Source organism: Trachurus trachurus, assembly GCF_905171665.1.
Source record: "Trachurus trachurus genome assembly, chromosome: 14".
Lineage (NCBI taxonomy): Eukaryota > Metazoa > Chordata > Actinopteri > Carangiformes > Carangidae > Trachurus > Trachurus trachurus.
Genome location: NC_139903.1, coordinates 29,848,417 through 29,863,950, shown reverse-complemented (window position 1 = coordinate 29,863,950; position 15,534 = coordinate 29,848,417). Strand labels below are relative to the sequence as shown.

The window sequence follows — 15,534 nt, the reverse complement described above, 5'->3', positions numbered from 1 at the left end:
GATCCCTCCTGAGTGTGTTGACATGGTGACAGAGGTCAGAGGGTTCACTGACCCACAGAAGGAGGAGTACTTCAGGAAGAGGTTCAGAGATGAGGAGCAGGCCAGAAAGATCATCTCTCACATCAAGACATCACAAAGCCTCCACATCATGTGCCACATCCCAGTCTTCTGCTGGATCACTGCTACAGTTCTGGAGGAGGTGTTGAAGACCAGAGAGGGAGGAGAGCTGCCCAAGACCCTGACTGAGATGTACATCCACTTCCTGGTGGTTCAGTCCAAAGTCAAGAAGGTCAAGTATGATGGAGGAGCTGAGATAGATCCACACTGGAGTCCAGAGAGCAGGAAGATGATTGAGTCTCTTGGAAAACTGGCTTTTGAGCAGCTGCAGAAAGGAAACCTGATCTTCTATGAATCAGACCTGACAGAGTGTGGCATCGATATCAGAGCAGCCTCAGTGTACTCAGGAGTGTTGACACAGATCTTTAAAGAGGAGAGAGGCCTGTACCAGGACAAGGTGTTCTGCTTCGTCCATCTGAGTGTTCAGGAGTTTCTGGCTGCTCTTCATATCCATCTGACCTTCATCACATATGGAGTCAATCTGCTGTCAGAAGAACAATCAAGCTCCAAGTGGATGAAATTATTAGTTGGAAAATCAACACATTTCTACCAGAGTGCTGTGGACAAGACCTTACAGAGTCCAAATGGACACCTGGACTTGGTCCTCCGCTTCCTCCTTGGTCTTTCACTGGAGACCAACCAAACTCTCCTACAAGGTCTGATGACAAAGACAGTAAGTAGCTCACAGACCAATCAGAAAACAGTCCAGTACATCAAGAAAAAGATAAATAAGAACCTGTCTCCAGAGAAAAGCATCAACCTGTTCCACTGTCTGAATGAACTGAATGATGGTTCTCTAGTGGAGGAGATCCAACAGTCCCTGAGATCAGGACGTCTCTCCACAGATAAACTGTCTCCTGCTCAATGGTCAGCTCTGGTCTTCATCTTACTGTCATCAGAAAAAGATCTGGATGTGTTTGACCTGAAGAAATACTCTGCTTCAGAGGAGGCTCTTCTAAGGCTGCTGCCAGTGGTCAAAGCCTCCAACAAAGCTCTGTATGTGACATATATCCATCTGGATTAACAGGTTAAAATAAAACACAAAATCAAGCGTAGCGTTAGTTCTGGCAGGCCATCTGGCAGGCCATGATGTCAAGCTCTTAATCAGCACAGTGTTGCTGTGTGTAGCTGAACTCTCTTTTCACAAACACTGATAAAAAGATTTTAACTATGTTACAGGCTTGTTTGACAATGTTAGAAAAATAGATGGGAGATGGGAGGGCATATTAAGTGTCATTCCCTCTTTTTCTTTTTATTCTTTTCCTTTTTGTGTGTGTGTGTATGTGTTGTGCTGTTTATTGTTTATCGTTTATTGTATATTGTTTATTGTTTATCGTTGGACCCAAACGTTATGTTTTTAATGATTTGTGTCAATAAATTAACTAACTAACTAACTAGCTGTCATCACCGGTGCAGATCAGCTGATGGCTCAGCTGACTCCCCGTTGCTGCTTCCTATTGGGGAATTGCATTCAGAGCGCGCTATTTAAACTGCTCTAGCCCGACGTCACCTCCCTTGCTGCTGCTGCTTCCTCTGCTGACTTTTTTGCAACCCACCTCCACCCCAGCTCCTCCTGTCATTGTATTCATGTTGGTTGCTCTGCTCTGTCTGGGTTTTCTTTGCTGCTGCGCTCCCTGCTTATGCCGTTCATGATGGCTCATGAAGGGCAGGAAGGTGCTCTTCCTGCCTCAGGCTTTCCACGCAAGCGCGTGGAAGAGCAGGGGGTCCCAGAACAGTACCATACCGCCAAATAAAACTTGTGCAAGTAAATAAATATTATTTTGACATAGTGGTCCTGACAGAAATACATTTTGTAACTGGTTCCTTTTGTTTTGTCATTTACTTTTCAGACTGAGTGACTGTAACCTCTCAGAGAGAAGCTGCAAAACTCTGTCCTCAGTCCTCAGCTCCCAGTCCTCTAGTCTGAGAGAACTGGACCTGAGTAACAACGAGCTGCAGGATTCAGGAGTGAAGCTGTTGTCTGTTGGACTGGAGAGTCTTCACTGTAAACTGGAAACTCTCAGGTAGTGTGATTTTTGTCAAGGCTTTGATTCACGAAGCTCATCAATACTTGTACCTGCTGAAATATAGATACATCTTCGTATCTTGTTGATCATTTCTGCTCACTTGTCTGAGTTATGTCCTCTTTTCTGAATAATTGGATTAATTGTAATAGAGTTTCAGTAACAGCACTTTGACTTTAATAAAACATTCTGGTGATGAATAAAGTCAGACTCAGTTTCAGTTTCAACAACAGTAGATAGATTCAATCTTCTCACTGACATCAACCAGTACAAGACACACCTTCAGAGCTCTACTAGTGTCCAAGTACAAACTTGTTACTGTGTTTTTTGTTCAGTCTGTCCTACTGTCTGGTCTCAGAGGAAGGCTGTTGTTCTCTGGCCTCAGCTCTGAGCTCCAACCCCTCCCATCTGAGAGAGCTGGACCTGAGCTACAATCATCCAGGAGACTCAGGAGTGAAGCTGCTGTCTGCTGGACTGGAGGATCCACACTGGAGACTGGACACTCTCAGGTATGGACACATGGACAGACAACAGCAGCTCTCACACTGTGGCCCTGTCCCATTATGCACATTTGATCACACTGACACACTTGACACTTGTTCATGTGCTTATGTAAGTGCACAAGTGTGTCGCATTTCTTCAATGGCCAAAAGTACAGTGAGCCTGATCTGCACTTTACCCACACTCATGGTAAGACCGCTCTAGAGCGGTATTTGGTCAAGTATAAATCCCACAATACACCAGCTGGTGAAGTCTCATGTTATTGGGAGCCACAAGCCACAACGCCTTGACTTCTTATAATTATGAGCCCTTTGAGACAAACTGTTTGTAAAAAATAGGATATACAAATAAAATTGCCTTGCCTTGACTTGCCTGATAGACTCCACTCAAAGCTTTGACATGTCACCTTCAAACACACCATATAATTTAAAAAATCCTCACTCTAACATTCTAACATTCAATAGATTTTGCAAACTATGAACATTATATTTTCTCATGTGGAGAAACGGTGTCAGGTGCTCCAGTGTGAACAATGGCACTCAGACACAAGGCAGCACTTGTCAAGTATGTCCCAACTGCTTTTAAATATCCCCACGTGCTTGTCCACTTAATACATGCCTGCACACTATAAGCAAATGTACGTTCCACATAGTAAAACGTCACCAAAGTGTGTGTGTAACCAAGTGTGGAGAAATGGGACAGGCCCTGAGTCTCTGTCTCTCTGACTAACTGAGGAACTCTGCTTCATGTTTCATGGTGGTTGAAGTTGATCCTGTCATATATAGGGATGGGTATCGAAAACCGGTTCCTCTTCGGAACCGGTTCCAGCTTGGATCAATTCTTGGAATCGTGTGCGTGTCTGCTTTAACGATTCCCTTATCGATTCCGTATGGTTCAGAAAGTCGCGCATTAATTGATTAATTACGTGACGTTACGTTAAAACCAATCATCATTATAAATGGGGGTGCTTTGTGTTTATATCCACATGTCACCGTTTGTTCTCACAAAATAAAGTTAGTGGCGTGTCTGCGTGGAGCAGAGCTGCAGACAGATGCAGCTGACAGTGACGTTTCCTCATCACTAAACCTGTGAGCCACCCTCCGGTCCTCCCTCCCTCACGTCGAGAGGACAGGACAACGTCTCCTGAACAGGCTACATGTCTATTCTTTGTGTTTTTCTCTCTTTATTATAACCACTTCCTTTCAGGTTTCGTCGTAGCCACGTGAAACGGTAGCTGCGCCCTGTGTCTTTTCTCTCGCGCGCTCTCTGTCTTTCGCTCGCTCGCTCACTCACTCCGCATAAAAACGAACGTTATGAAAACAATAACTAGTGAGAAGATACAGATGCATAAAAACCATGTAATGGAAACATTGTTAAATTCCTCCTGTGAGCACAGTGGTCTATAGTGTTAACCTGTCCAGGCAGGTCGGTCCTGGCTACTTTTTTAATGTTAGAGCCATTAATGCAGTGTTTTCAACCTTGGGGTTGGGACCCCAGGTGGGGTCGCCTGGAATTCAAATGGGATCGCCTTAAATGTCTAGTAATTGATTACATTTTTTTTTAAATAAACTAATTATTTTTCACAATCTTAAACAACTATATTCTTTATACATCCCACTTTCTTGAATATAAATCAAGATCAAATAAAATGCAGCATATACAAATATCTGAGCTTGCTCATCTTGAATGAGGGTCACCAGAAATTTGTGATGTCAAAAGGGGTCATGAGCCAAAAAAGGTTGGGGACCACTGCATTAATGCAAACAAACCCATTTCTCTTTTATTCCCTCACCCAATGAGAATCGATAAGAGAATCGATAAGGAATCAAATTGATAAGCAATATCGATAATGGAATCGGAATCGCTAAATTCTTATCAATACCCATCCCTAGTCATATAAGGACTTTTATAGTTGAATGGCTGTTACGACAGTAGTCACAACTGTTGCAAAGGCTGCCGTAAATCGTTTTGTTTACTTCAGACTCCCGCTCAGTATGTTGCTACTTCCCCTTACCTGTCCGGCTGATACAGTACGAGTGTTCTGTGTGCTTGTGCTCATGTGTGACTGTGTTCAGAGCCAGTAGTAAAGTTTATCAATTCATAAGTATCGTGTGGACCTTTCACTACTTTACATGGTGTCAGAAGCTTGTGACGGACGCACGGCTTCAGGAAGATGGCAAAGTTTAACCCCCCGGAGAGCTTCCCGTTTGACCGCCCGACGGAATTGGGAGATTGGAAGCAGCGGTTCCAGCGCTTTCGTGTGGCTACAAAACTGAACAAAGAGGACGGTGAGGTCCAAGTCAGTTCTCTAATATACGCCATGGGTCCGGAAGCTGAAAACATTTTCAAGGCATTCTCTTTTGGGGCGGAGGATGATCAAAAGAAATTTGACGTCGTGTTAGGGAAATATAACGAATACTTCTACCCCAAGAGGAATGTAATTCACGAGCGCGCCTGTTTTCACCAGAGAATACAGCGGCCCGGTGAGAAAGCTGAAATGTTTATCAGAGCTCTTTATGACCTATCTGAACATTGTGACTTTGGAACACACAGAGAAGAGCACATCAGAGATCGCATAGTTGTGGGAATAAATGATAAAGATCTGTCCCGTAAACTGCAGTTGGAGGCAAATCTTACGTTACCCCAAACTATCCAGACCGTGCGCCAGTCCGAAGAGGTGGCTATGCAAGTGCACCAGCAGGGGGCGGCATGCGCTGCGGTGCAGGAAATTGCACGCGCTAAATACATACAGAGGAAAACAACAATGGCAAAATAAAAAGAAGGAAGGTGGGGAACAAACAGAATCAAAGTGTGGAAGATGTGGAAAAATAAAACACAGAGACCAGGATAAGTGTCCAGCTAAGAAATCTGCCTGCAACAAATGCAAAAAGGTGGGTCATTGGGAAAGGATGTGCCACAGTAAATCAGTCAGAGAGGTAACAGAGGCAGAGACTGTTTCACAGACACCATACTTCCTAGGGGCAGTCACAGATTCTAACAGAGATATTGATCAGTGGACTGTACAGGTTGTCATAGGTGCAACACCAGTTAAATTTAAAATTGATACAGGGGCGGATCTAAACATTATGGAGGAAGATACATTCAACATGTTAGTCCCTGAACAAGTACTGGTGCAGTCAAACATTCCACCAATGAACAGCCCGGGTGGTCAGCTAAATTGCATGGGGAAGTTTCAGGCTAGTGCAAAATATAAAGAGAAACACTACTCATTCCCGGTGTACGTCATACATAGCCAGACTGCAAGCAATCTGCTAGGCAGAGACACAGCATGTGCAATGGGACTAGTTAAACGCATTGAGGAAGTGCACAACGCATTCGGTGAGCACGGGACTCTCCAGACAGAGCCTAAAAAATAAAAGCCTTAAAATACAGTTAAAAGAGAACGCTGAGCCATACGCAGTGCACACGGCGCGGAGAGTCCCCTTGCCTCTCATCCAGAAAGTAAAAGAGGAAATACAGCGCATGGAGGAGAACGGTGTAATTGAGAAAGTGACAGAGCCCACGGACTGGTGCGCACCCATGGTGCCAGTTCCAAGGCGAAATGGCAGGATACGCATCTGTGTGGATCTGAAACGGTTAAACGAGGCTGTAAAGAGAGAGAGATATGTCCTTCCAACTGCTGAGGAAATAACTGCAGAGTTGAGCGGCGCCACCATGTTTACATCACTGGATGCTGCCTCTGGGTTTTGGCAGATACCTCTTCATCCCGAAAGCAGCAAGTTAACCACGTTCATTACACCCTTCGGGAGATACTCATTCAAACGTCTCCCGTTTGGCATCACGAGCGCTCCAGAGATTTTTCAGCGAAAAATGACAGAGACCCTCAACGGTCTGGAAGGAGTAGCTGTATACATGGACGATATACTTGTGTATGGCAGCACTGCAGAACAGCATGACCTGCGCTTAAAGAAGGTACTGGAGAGAATAGAGTCCACTGGCTTAAAGTTGAACAGAGACAAGTGTGTGTTCAGACAGAACCAGCTTCACTTCCTTGGCCAGGTGATTGACAAGACGGGAGTGACGCCAGACCCAGACAAAGTAAAAGCAATCCGGGAGCTTCCACAACCACAGAACGTCCAGGATTTGAAACGCGTCCTAGGGATGTTCACGTACCTGGGAAAATATATTCCCCATCTGTCAACCGTGGCCCAACCAATTTATGAACTATTGAGGTCTAAGACTGCATGGACATGGGACCACCCCCAACAGGATGCGTTCCAGCGTGTCAAGGACATCCTGTCCACGTCTCCGGTACTGAAGTTCTATGATGTGAACCGACCTACCACTGTTTCTGCTAGGGGTGCACCGAATGGCATTTTTTTGGCCGAAGCCGAATACCGAATAAAATCAAAACGCTTGGCCGAATAACCGAATAATACCGAATACTGAAAGTGGTTATAAAGTTTTTAAATAAAATATTTGTTTTAACTTAATTTTCAAAGAAAGTAAATGTTTATTGACTATTCTGACAGTTTTTGAATATTCCAGTTGCCGTTGCTCATCAAAAAAACCCAAGTGTCTTTTAAAACAGTGGTTCCTAACCTTTCTTGGTCAGATTTTTTTTTAATTCATCAATTAGGCTGCTAGACATTTCAGGCGACCTCATTTGAATTTCAGGCGACCCCACGTGGGGTCCCGACCCCAAGGTTGGGAAACTCTGTTTTAAAAGACGTCGGCCACGGACGGAGTTGGCGACATGCTGGGACGAGGAACTTTCGTTTTAACTGCTGCAGCCGTCTCTCCCTTTCGTAGCCTACTCAGCATGTTGTTGTTTGGTTTTTAAATGATTAATTAAAAGGCGCGTTCCTACAGGAACGGTCCCCTCACTCAGTCCTCTCAGTGGCCGTGTCTCCGCCGCAGACAGGACGCACCGGCACCGGGCTCTTGGAGCGACGTGCAACGGTGCGCGCGGTCTCTGTGCACCGTTGCACCCCACTGCTCTTGTTGCTGTTGTTTTTCCAGCAGTAGGAGTCACCTACTAATAAAGCTCCATGGGGTTTAAGCTGCCGTTTCCATCGTCGCGCGATCGCGTATTTATCAGACTTTTTTTTTTTTTTTTATATTCGGCCTTGCTTTGCGCTCATTCCACCGAAGGCCGAATGTTGCTTTTTTTGCAATATTCGGCCGAATATATTCGGTTACCGAATAATCGGTGCACCCCTAGTTTCTGCAGATGCCAGCAGCTATGGCATCGGCGGTGTGCTGCTCCAGCAACATGATGGGGACTGGAAACCTGTCGCCTACTGTTCACGCCGCCTGTCCGACGCGGAAACCAGATATGCCCAGATAGAAAAAGAATGTCTGGCCAGCGTCTGGGCATGCGAGAGGTTCGAAAAGTACCTTGTTGGCCTTGAGAACTTTAAGTTGGTCACTGACCACAAACCCTTAGTGCCACTGATGAATAAAAAGGATCTGGACAATGTCCCCATACGATGTCAGAGACTCCTGATGAGACTAATGAGATTCAAACCGACCCTCTCACGCAGTCCGCTACAGTGCACGACAGAGGAGAGTGACACTCATTCAGATGTAGAGTGTTACATTGCAGCCGTTGTTAGCTGCATGCCAGCTACACCACACAGGCTGGAGGCCATACGGGCGGCCACAGCAGTTGACAGTAACTTACAGACGGTGCTGCAGTACATTAAATCTGGTTGGCCAGATTATGTAGGAAATGTTCCTTTAACCATCAGAGAGTACCACCCTATTAAAAGTGAACAGAGTCAGAGTACAATGGGATTGTCACAAGAGGCTGTCGCATGTTAATCCCACCCCCTTTGAGAGCAGACATACTAGATCGGATCCATGATGGACATCAGGGTCTGACTAAATGCAGAGAGCGGGCTAATACATCCGTGTGGTGGCCTGGCATCTCATCTGACATAAAGCAGAAAGTAGAGACTTGTCTGGTCTGCCGTGAGATGAAACACACACAGCGTAAAGAGCCCCTCATCTCAACCCCTCTACCTGACAGGCCCTGGAAAAGACTCGCTATTGACCTGTGCGACCATAACAAACACTCTTACCTAGTAGTATCAGACTATATTTCTAGGTTCCTCGAGATCCTCCACATGCCGACAACCACGGCCTCACAAGTGGGGCTGAAGTTAAAGGCGCTGTTTGCGCGTTTTGGTTGCCCGGACCAGGTCATTTCGGACAACGGACCCCAGTTCGCATGTGTGGAGTTCCAGGAGTTCGCTAGAGAATATGACTTCCAACACATTACTTCAAGTCCACATCATCCCCAAGGGAATGGACATGCAGAGAGAGGAGTACAAATCGCAAAGAGGATTCTAAAACAGAAAGACCCTCTGCTTGCTCTCATGTGTTACCGATCTACTCCCTGCACAACCACAGGTGTCAGCCCCGCCGAACTGCTGATGGGGAGAAAGATTAAAACAACTCTTCCTACACTTGAGACCAACCTCCAACCCAGATGGCCCAATCCTAAAGCCGTCAGGCGCAAGGATGAAGAGGAGAAACGGAAACAAGCGTTCTACTTCAACCTACGTCACGGAGCAAAACCCCTGCCATTGCTGAAACCTGGTGATCCTGTCATCACCAAGCTGGATCATCAGGGCTCTTGGGGAACACCTGCTGTCGTTGCTAGCGACAGTACTACCTCAAGATCTTATGTCATCGAGACGCAGCAGGGTGTAACCTTGAGACGCAACCGTCGTCACCTGCAGAGTATCCCTGCGTCGGCTGGAGATACGCCACCTCCAGCACCACAAAGACTACAGCCTGAGGTTGCTGTGCAGCAGTCTGACCCGGCTGTTGCTACTGCCACTGCTACTCCGGCTACCAGTGTCTGGCCACCTCACACACAAGATGGACAGTTGTTCACACGGTGTGGCAGGCTGAGCAAACCTGTGGACAGATTAAATCTGTAAGGGTGTACGAAGAACGCTGCCCTAAACAGATCTAAAAAAAAATTTAAAAAAAGTGATTCTCACTGGTTGTTTGAGAAGTGAAATAGAAGTGAATGTATTAATTTGCACTGTTGATATTGATGTTTACATTTCATGTTGTTACTGACATTGATAGGAGTTGCATGTCTTTCACAGAGTAATTTTGTTTTGTTTACAGGAGGTAAAGAAAGAAAACAAAAGTAAAAAAAAAAAGGAAGATGTCATATAAGGACTCTTATAGTTGAATGGCTGTTACGACAGTAGTCACAACTGTTGCAAAGGCTGCCGTAAATCGTTTTATTTACTTCAGACTCCCGCTCAGTATGTTGCTACTTCCCCTTACCTGTCCGGCTGATACAGTACGAGTGTTCTGTGTGCTTGTGCTCATGTGTGACTGTGTTCAGAGCCAGTAGTAAAGTTTATCAATTCATAAGTATCGTGTGGACCTTTCACTACTTTACAGATCCTGACTTTGTTTCCTCCTCCAGGGTGGACCATTGTGGACCTCAGAGACTGAGACCTGGTCTGAGGAAGTGTGAGTGTGTTTGAAGTTTGATTCATGAGAACACAGCTGCACATGTTACACTAGATTTTGACATTTTCCAGACACACAAAGTCTAATTTCTCCAGAGTTTCATTCAGGATTCAGCTTTTGTTTTTGTCAGTGTGGCTGGAAAGATGTTAGAATTCAATCTGTAGGAGCCAATATTATGTTAAAGAAAGTTGAGAGTTTTACTGTAGATTATAGCGTGTTTTATATTAGTTTGGTTGTGTTATCACATTACTGCCTTTTATTGCATAGAGGTAAAATTTACCACAGCACCTGAAGTAGGCGCTGCTCATGCATGCGCATGCGCATTGTTTTGTTTTGAAGAACTTGTGAAAAGTACAAGACGTGGATTAGCAGAGTAATAGGTACAGGGAAAAAAGGTTTTTTGACCGTCAATTTCAGATGTTACTGTTGTGGACCGTTGTGAAAGCCAAGAGAAGCTTGGAATGGTGTGTATTAATGGAAATGCCTGGATTCTGCAACGAGAAATAAAACAACGAAACTACGACCTGACTCTCCGGTGGTTTGTGAGTAGTTAAGGAACACAAGACAGTAACATACGAGTCGAGCCAGCTGTACCAGACTACTGCTAATAAATCGAGTGGTTTTGGAATTAAATCTACGTTTGCCACTACACAATCCATTTCAAATAAACAAACAACAAACTGAACATCCAATAAAACAAATAAATCCATGTTATTAAGAGTGGAGCCAACAGAAAGCCTAAACACAAGAGGCTATAATTAATGTGACAAAGATGATGAAAAGATGATTCAAGTGATCTGAGGTGGATTTACCTTCCAGTTCCTCCCTGAGTGGCAGACCTGGGGCCAGATGTGTGACACATCTGTACAAACAGCAGACACACTCAGTGTTGAACATATAAACTGGTGTTTGTATAAACAGAGTGTGTGGATGTTTTAAAGTTACTAGAAACAGCCACATGCTGAGTGGTTGTGATGCAGCTGCTCTGAGGTCAGTAGAAACTTTGTGGATGTGGCTCCATGGTAACAATGCTCTTGTTTTTTGCTGCTTTTCACCGACTATTGGACAGATGCTGAGCACACACAAGTATTGATATGTAGAGGGTGTACACATCATTTCTTTGTGCATCTGATCCCTGGTCAGTGAAAAGCAGCTTCAAACCAGTCAGTGGAGCCTCAGTCCTCTGACTGGAGATTCATCAACACTGAGTTGAGCTTTTTGGAGCTTTTGGACCAAACCATCCAGACTGTTGTGAAACTTGTTTGACGTGATGTCAGAGGTGTGAACTTTGTGTGGATCTCCATCAGCCTCATCCTCAGGTCCACACCAGAAGAAAAGCACAACATTGTTGACATCTTGACTCTCATCTTCACTAACTGTTGATGTTGTTACAACTGGATTGTTGGATTTTCATTGAAATGTAGTGAAACTTTATTCACAGTATAAAATCCTATCAAATGTCAGTTTGAATGTTTGACTTTGATGAATTGTCAGTGAAGTTGTTGATAAATGAACAGATGATAAACTGCAGCTGTGTTGTGTCTTGTTCTCTCCATCAGACGCCTGTGAACTGGAACTGGACATGAACACAGTGAACACACACCTCAAACTGTCTGACAACAACAGGAAGGTGACATGTGTGACAGAGGATCAGTTATATCCTGATCATCCAGACAGATTTGACTACTGGCTTCAGCTGCTGTGTAGAACTGGTCTGACTGGTCGCTGTTACTGGGAGGTCGAGTGGAGAGGACGGGTTCATATGTCAGTGAGTTACAGAGGAATCAGAAGGAAAGGAGGCAGTAAAGACTGTTGGTTTGGAGGAAATGATCAGTCCTGGAGTCTGTTCTGCAGTGATGTTGTTGGTCGTTACTTTGTCTGTCACAACAACAGAGAAACAGTCGTCTCCTCCTCCCATGTCTCTCACAGAGCAGCAGTGTATGTGGACTGTCCTGCTGGCACTCTGTCCTTCTACAGTGTCTCCTCTGACTCACTGATCCACCTCCACACCTTCAACACCACATTCACTGAACCTCTGTATCCTGGGTTCTGGATCTGGTCTGGTTCCTCAGTGTCTCTGTGTCCTCTGTAGGTCTCACTGTCTCTCCTGAGGACAGAAACTCTGCTGACTCCAGGTCAGCTGCTGAAGTCAAAGTTGACTCTGGTCACCATCACACACACTCTGTACTGTGAAGCAGATGTGTCTCAGACTCACACACTAAATATTGATCAGTCTGATAACATCACTGTCATCATCAATATTTGAACACAACCCATTTTAGTGCTGATTGATTGATTGTTGTAATGCAACCACTGGACCAAATCCACTGTTTTCAATCTGATGCAAAATCTGAAAAGACAAATCTCTGAATCTCTGCTTATTGGGGTTTTATTCTTTTATTACTGAGTTTATGGAGACTGAGGGATCTCACATTATATGGCAAAGTGAAGTTATGGACACTGATGTAAGGAGGCTGACTGTAATTGTTTAGTTTGTATATCATTCATCGTTCTTTTGTGCCTGCATTGTATGTTTGAGATGATCTTTCACACGTGTCAATCTAGATTGCTATGTCTTTAATGGGAATGTCTTGATTATTTCAATAAAAAATACATGAAAGGATGTAACTTCTCCCCCTCCCCTCCATCTTGTCACAAATATAAGTCATAAAAATAATCCTATTCAACTGAGCTCATGAGCACATGGAGGAAAGAAGCTGCATCATGTTTGGAAGGATGAGTCTGGTAGATGAACTCATCAGCTGAGATACTTTTACAGATGAAATCACTCCCAACTGTTTGTCACCATGTTGGACAGTTAATGCTGCACACTGACTCTTCTCCACAGTCACAGCAGTTTCTGAGGATCAGTGAGATGGAAGATGGAGATGGAGTGTTGTTGTTTTTTAACTGCAGATCAGGGGCCTGTTGTTCGAAAGTAGAATAAAGATATCCAGGATAAGTGGAAAAGCCAGGTTGGACAAAGTCTCATCAGTCCATCCTGGCTTAGTTGGTTGTTGGAACGCCGAGCCAGGCTGAGGAGGAGCAGCTTTGTCAAGCCAGGTGTAACTAATTCTCTCGTCAGTAGACCACAGAGATTGATCACAGATTCACTGATGAGAGGACAGGTGTGGCCACTTTCCTCCAATCAACAGCGGATCTTAATGCTGATGTCAGGGGACACACCTCTCTTAAAAAAAAAAAAAAAGCACCGCTGCTGTCGTAAAGCTCAGAGAGAGCACAGCGGACAACTGCGGACTAATTTAATAATCCAAAATTATAATCACAACTCAAGTTCCTTTCACAAATTAACAGTTGTGCACTTTGCCTTAATGATGAGCAGTGGAAGATGATTAATTGCACAAATCTGAAGTAAAGTTTACAGCACATGGCCAAATGTGCAACAGGTGAAAATTAATTAAATATTACAACATTATGCTGTTTGGTGCTTCAATAAATTGCCGATAACAATGATGACGAGGTCTATAAATTATTTGGAAGGTGCTCACACTCACTCAATTTTATTCTTATTTTCTTACCTCAACCAATATTTAGGCCAATATAATCGTAACATATTTTATGAAAATAATTTTGAAGGCCTAATTATGGAAAAAAAAGCCTAATAAATATTGTAAATGTTTCATGTTTTTTGATTATTGTTAATGCATTTTATTTGTTTATAATTCAGGCCAATATGTACATAAGAACGTATGAAACACAGTGATTTCTGATCAGAGTGGCTGCTGACTTCACAGATAAAGACAACAGAATCAACTAAGCCTGGCTGTTAGCCTGGTCTGGAGCAGGCTAGCTGCAGAGAATAAATTGCCATAGTAACTTGACCAGGATAAAGGTATCCAGCTTTCGAACAACCGACTTGAGGCTAAATTAGGCCAGGATAACCAACATATCCCGGCTTAATCCCTTATCTAGGTTTCGAACAACAGGCCCCTGGTCAAAGTTGACCGTTCTGTTCATCTGAGTTGAATCTTTCTCTCTGGTTGAGGTAAGTTGAGAGTTGATGAGAGCAGAGACAACAGACTCTGGTCTGTTCTTCATCACTGACACGGTGTGTGGTGGAAACATGTCAACATGCTCTCCTCCACCTGAGATCAGGCCAAAGTACACCGTTGTGTTGATGCAGCTGCAGAAACACACATTCTACCCTGCTCTTCATCACTGGCACAGTGGATGATGAAAACTGGTGACAATGTGCTCCTCTACACAAAATGGACCATTTGATCATTGGAGTGCAGATGTTTCTGATGTGTTATTTATCACTGAAACAGTGTGTGATGAAAATGCTCCAAAATGTGTGTATCTGCTGGAAGCACCACTGTGTGGTGATGAGTGCAGAAACACAAAAAAGCATCAAAGCAGAGACTGTTTGCTGGACCCACTGGTGTTAGAGCACCCTCTACTGGTGGAAAGAGGTAATGCTTTCTGCAAAACATAATAAACTATATGTGGCTATTTCAGACCCACTACACACCACTGTGTAGTGATGAGTGCAGAAACACAGACTCTGAAGCGTACAGTGACGTACGGTGAAGACACGTCAGGATGTGAGTGTCTGCATGAGGTGGAATCAAAAGCAACCATCCTGTGCTGCTGAGGGCAGACTGGAGGATTCTGTGCTGTTGTGAGGTGTAGAGTGAAAACATGTCAGAATATGTTTCTCTGTGCAAGATGAGCTCAGAAACAACCAGCCTGAGGTCAGCTACAGTCAGAGACCTCAGCTGGAACAAGTTGCACATCAACACCTTTATATTTTCTACAGGACAGGCAGCAACATTCAACTTGTATTTTTTCCACTCAGACATTTGATCTTCTAGTTAGTTCAAATACTCTGTAACATCCTCCTTATCATCGTTGCAATTGTAACCTTCAAGAATGTACAGAGTACACAGGGGCTTCAATGAAGAGGCCACAACAGTCTGTGTGGATCACACATGCCATTTATTTGATCAAAACTAAAACTCTAAGAACACAGGCAAGAAGAGACAAGAGGACAGAGTCATACTACAGCTGGGACACCAACCACTCATTGCTAGGACACTAGGAGTATACTAAGTATCCAAAAGAAATATAAACCCAACACACTTCAAATAAAACACCACATTAATAACGATGTGCAACCACAAACCTTATCACCATCTAAAGTGAACTCCCAGCATCAACCACACCGGTGAATGGAGGAGCTCGCCAGCCGCAGCACTAGAGACAAAAGGAGACAGAGTGTTAAAACAATTTCACTCCTATATCAAACAATAAAAACAATTAAATCAATAAAACTAAATATAATACTAAAATAAAATAAAAGACAGTCAGTGCTTTGCCTAAAAACAGACAAAAAGCACTGTTAGTTTACTTTTTGGACACAAGAGGTTTAAATGCTGTATGTTTTACAAACCTCTGTTCTGGC

At 44.0% G+C, this 15,534-nt stretch overlaps 1 protein-coding gene across 1 annotated transcript in view; it reads left to right on the top strand.

Annotated features, from left to right (window-relative positions):
- LOC310997446 (uncharacterized protein) overlaps positions 1-15,534 on the top strand; it is a 136,888-nt gene that overhangs the window by 99,975 nt on the left and 21,379 nt on the right. The window contains exons 11-12 of the mRNA XM_083987140.1: positions 1,968-2,141; positions 2,477-2,650. Coding sequence (XP_083843266.1) covers positions 1,968-2,141; positions 2,477-2,650 — 348 coding nt within the window. The remainder of the gene's footprint in view (positions 1-1,967; positions 2,142-2,476; positions 2,651-15,534) is intronic.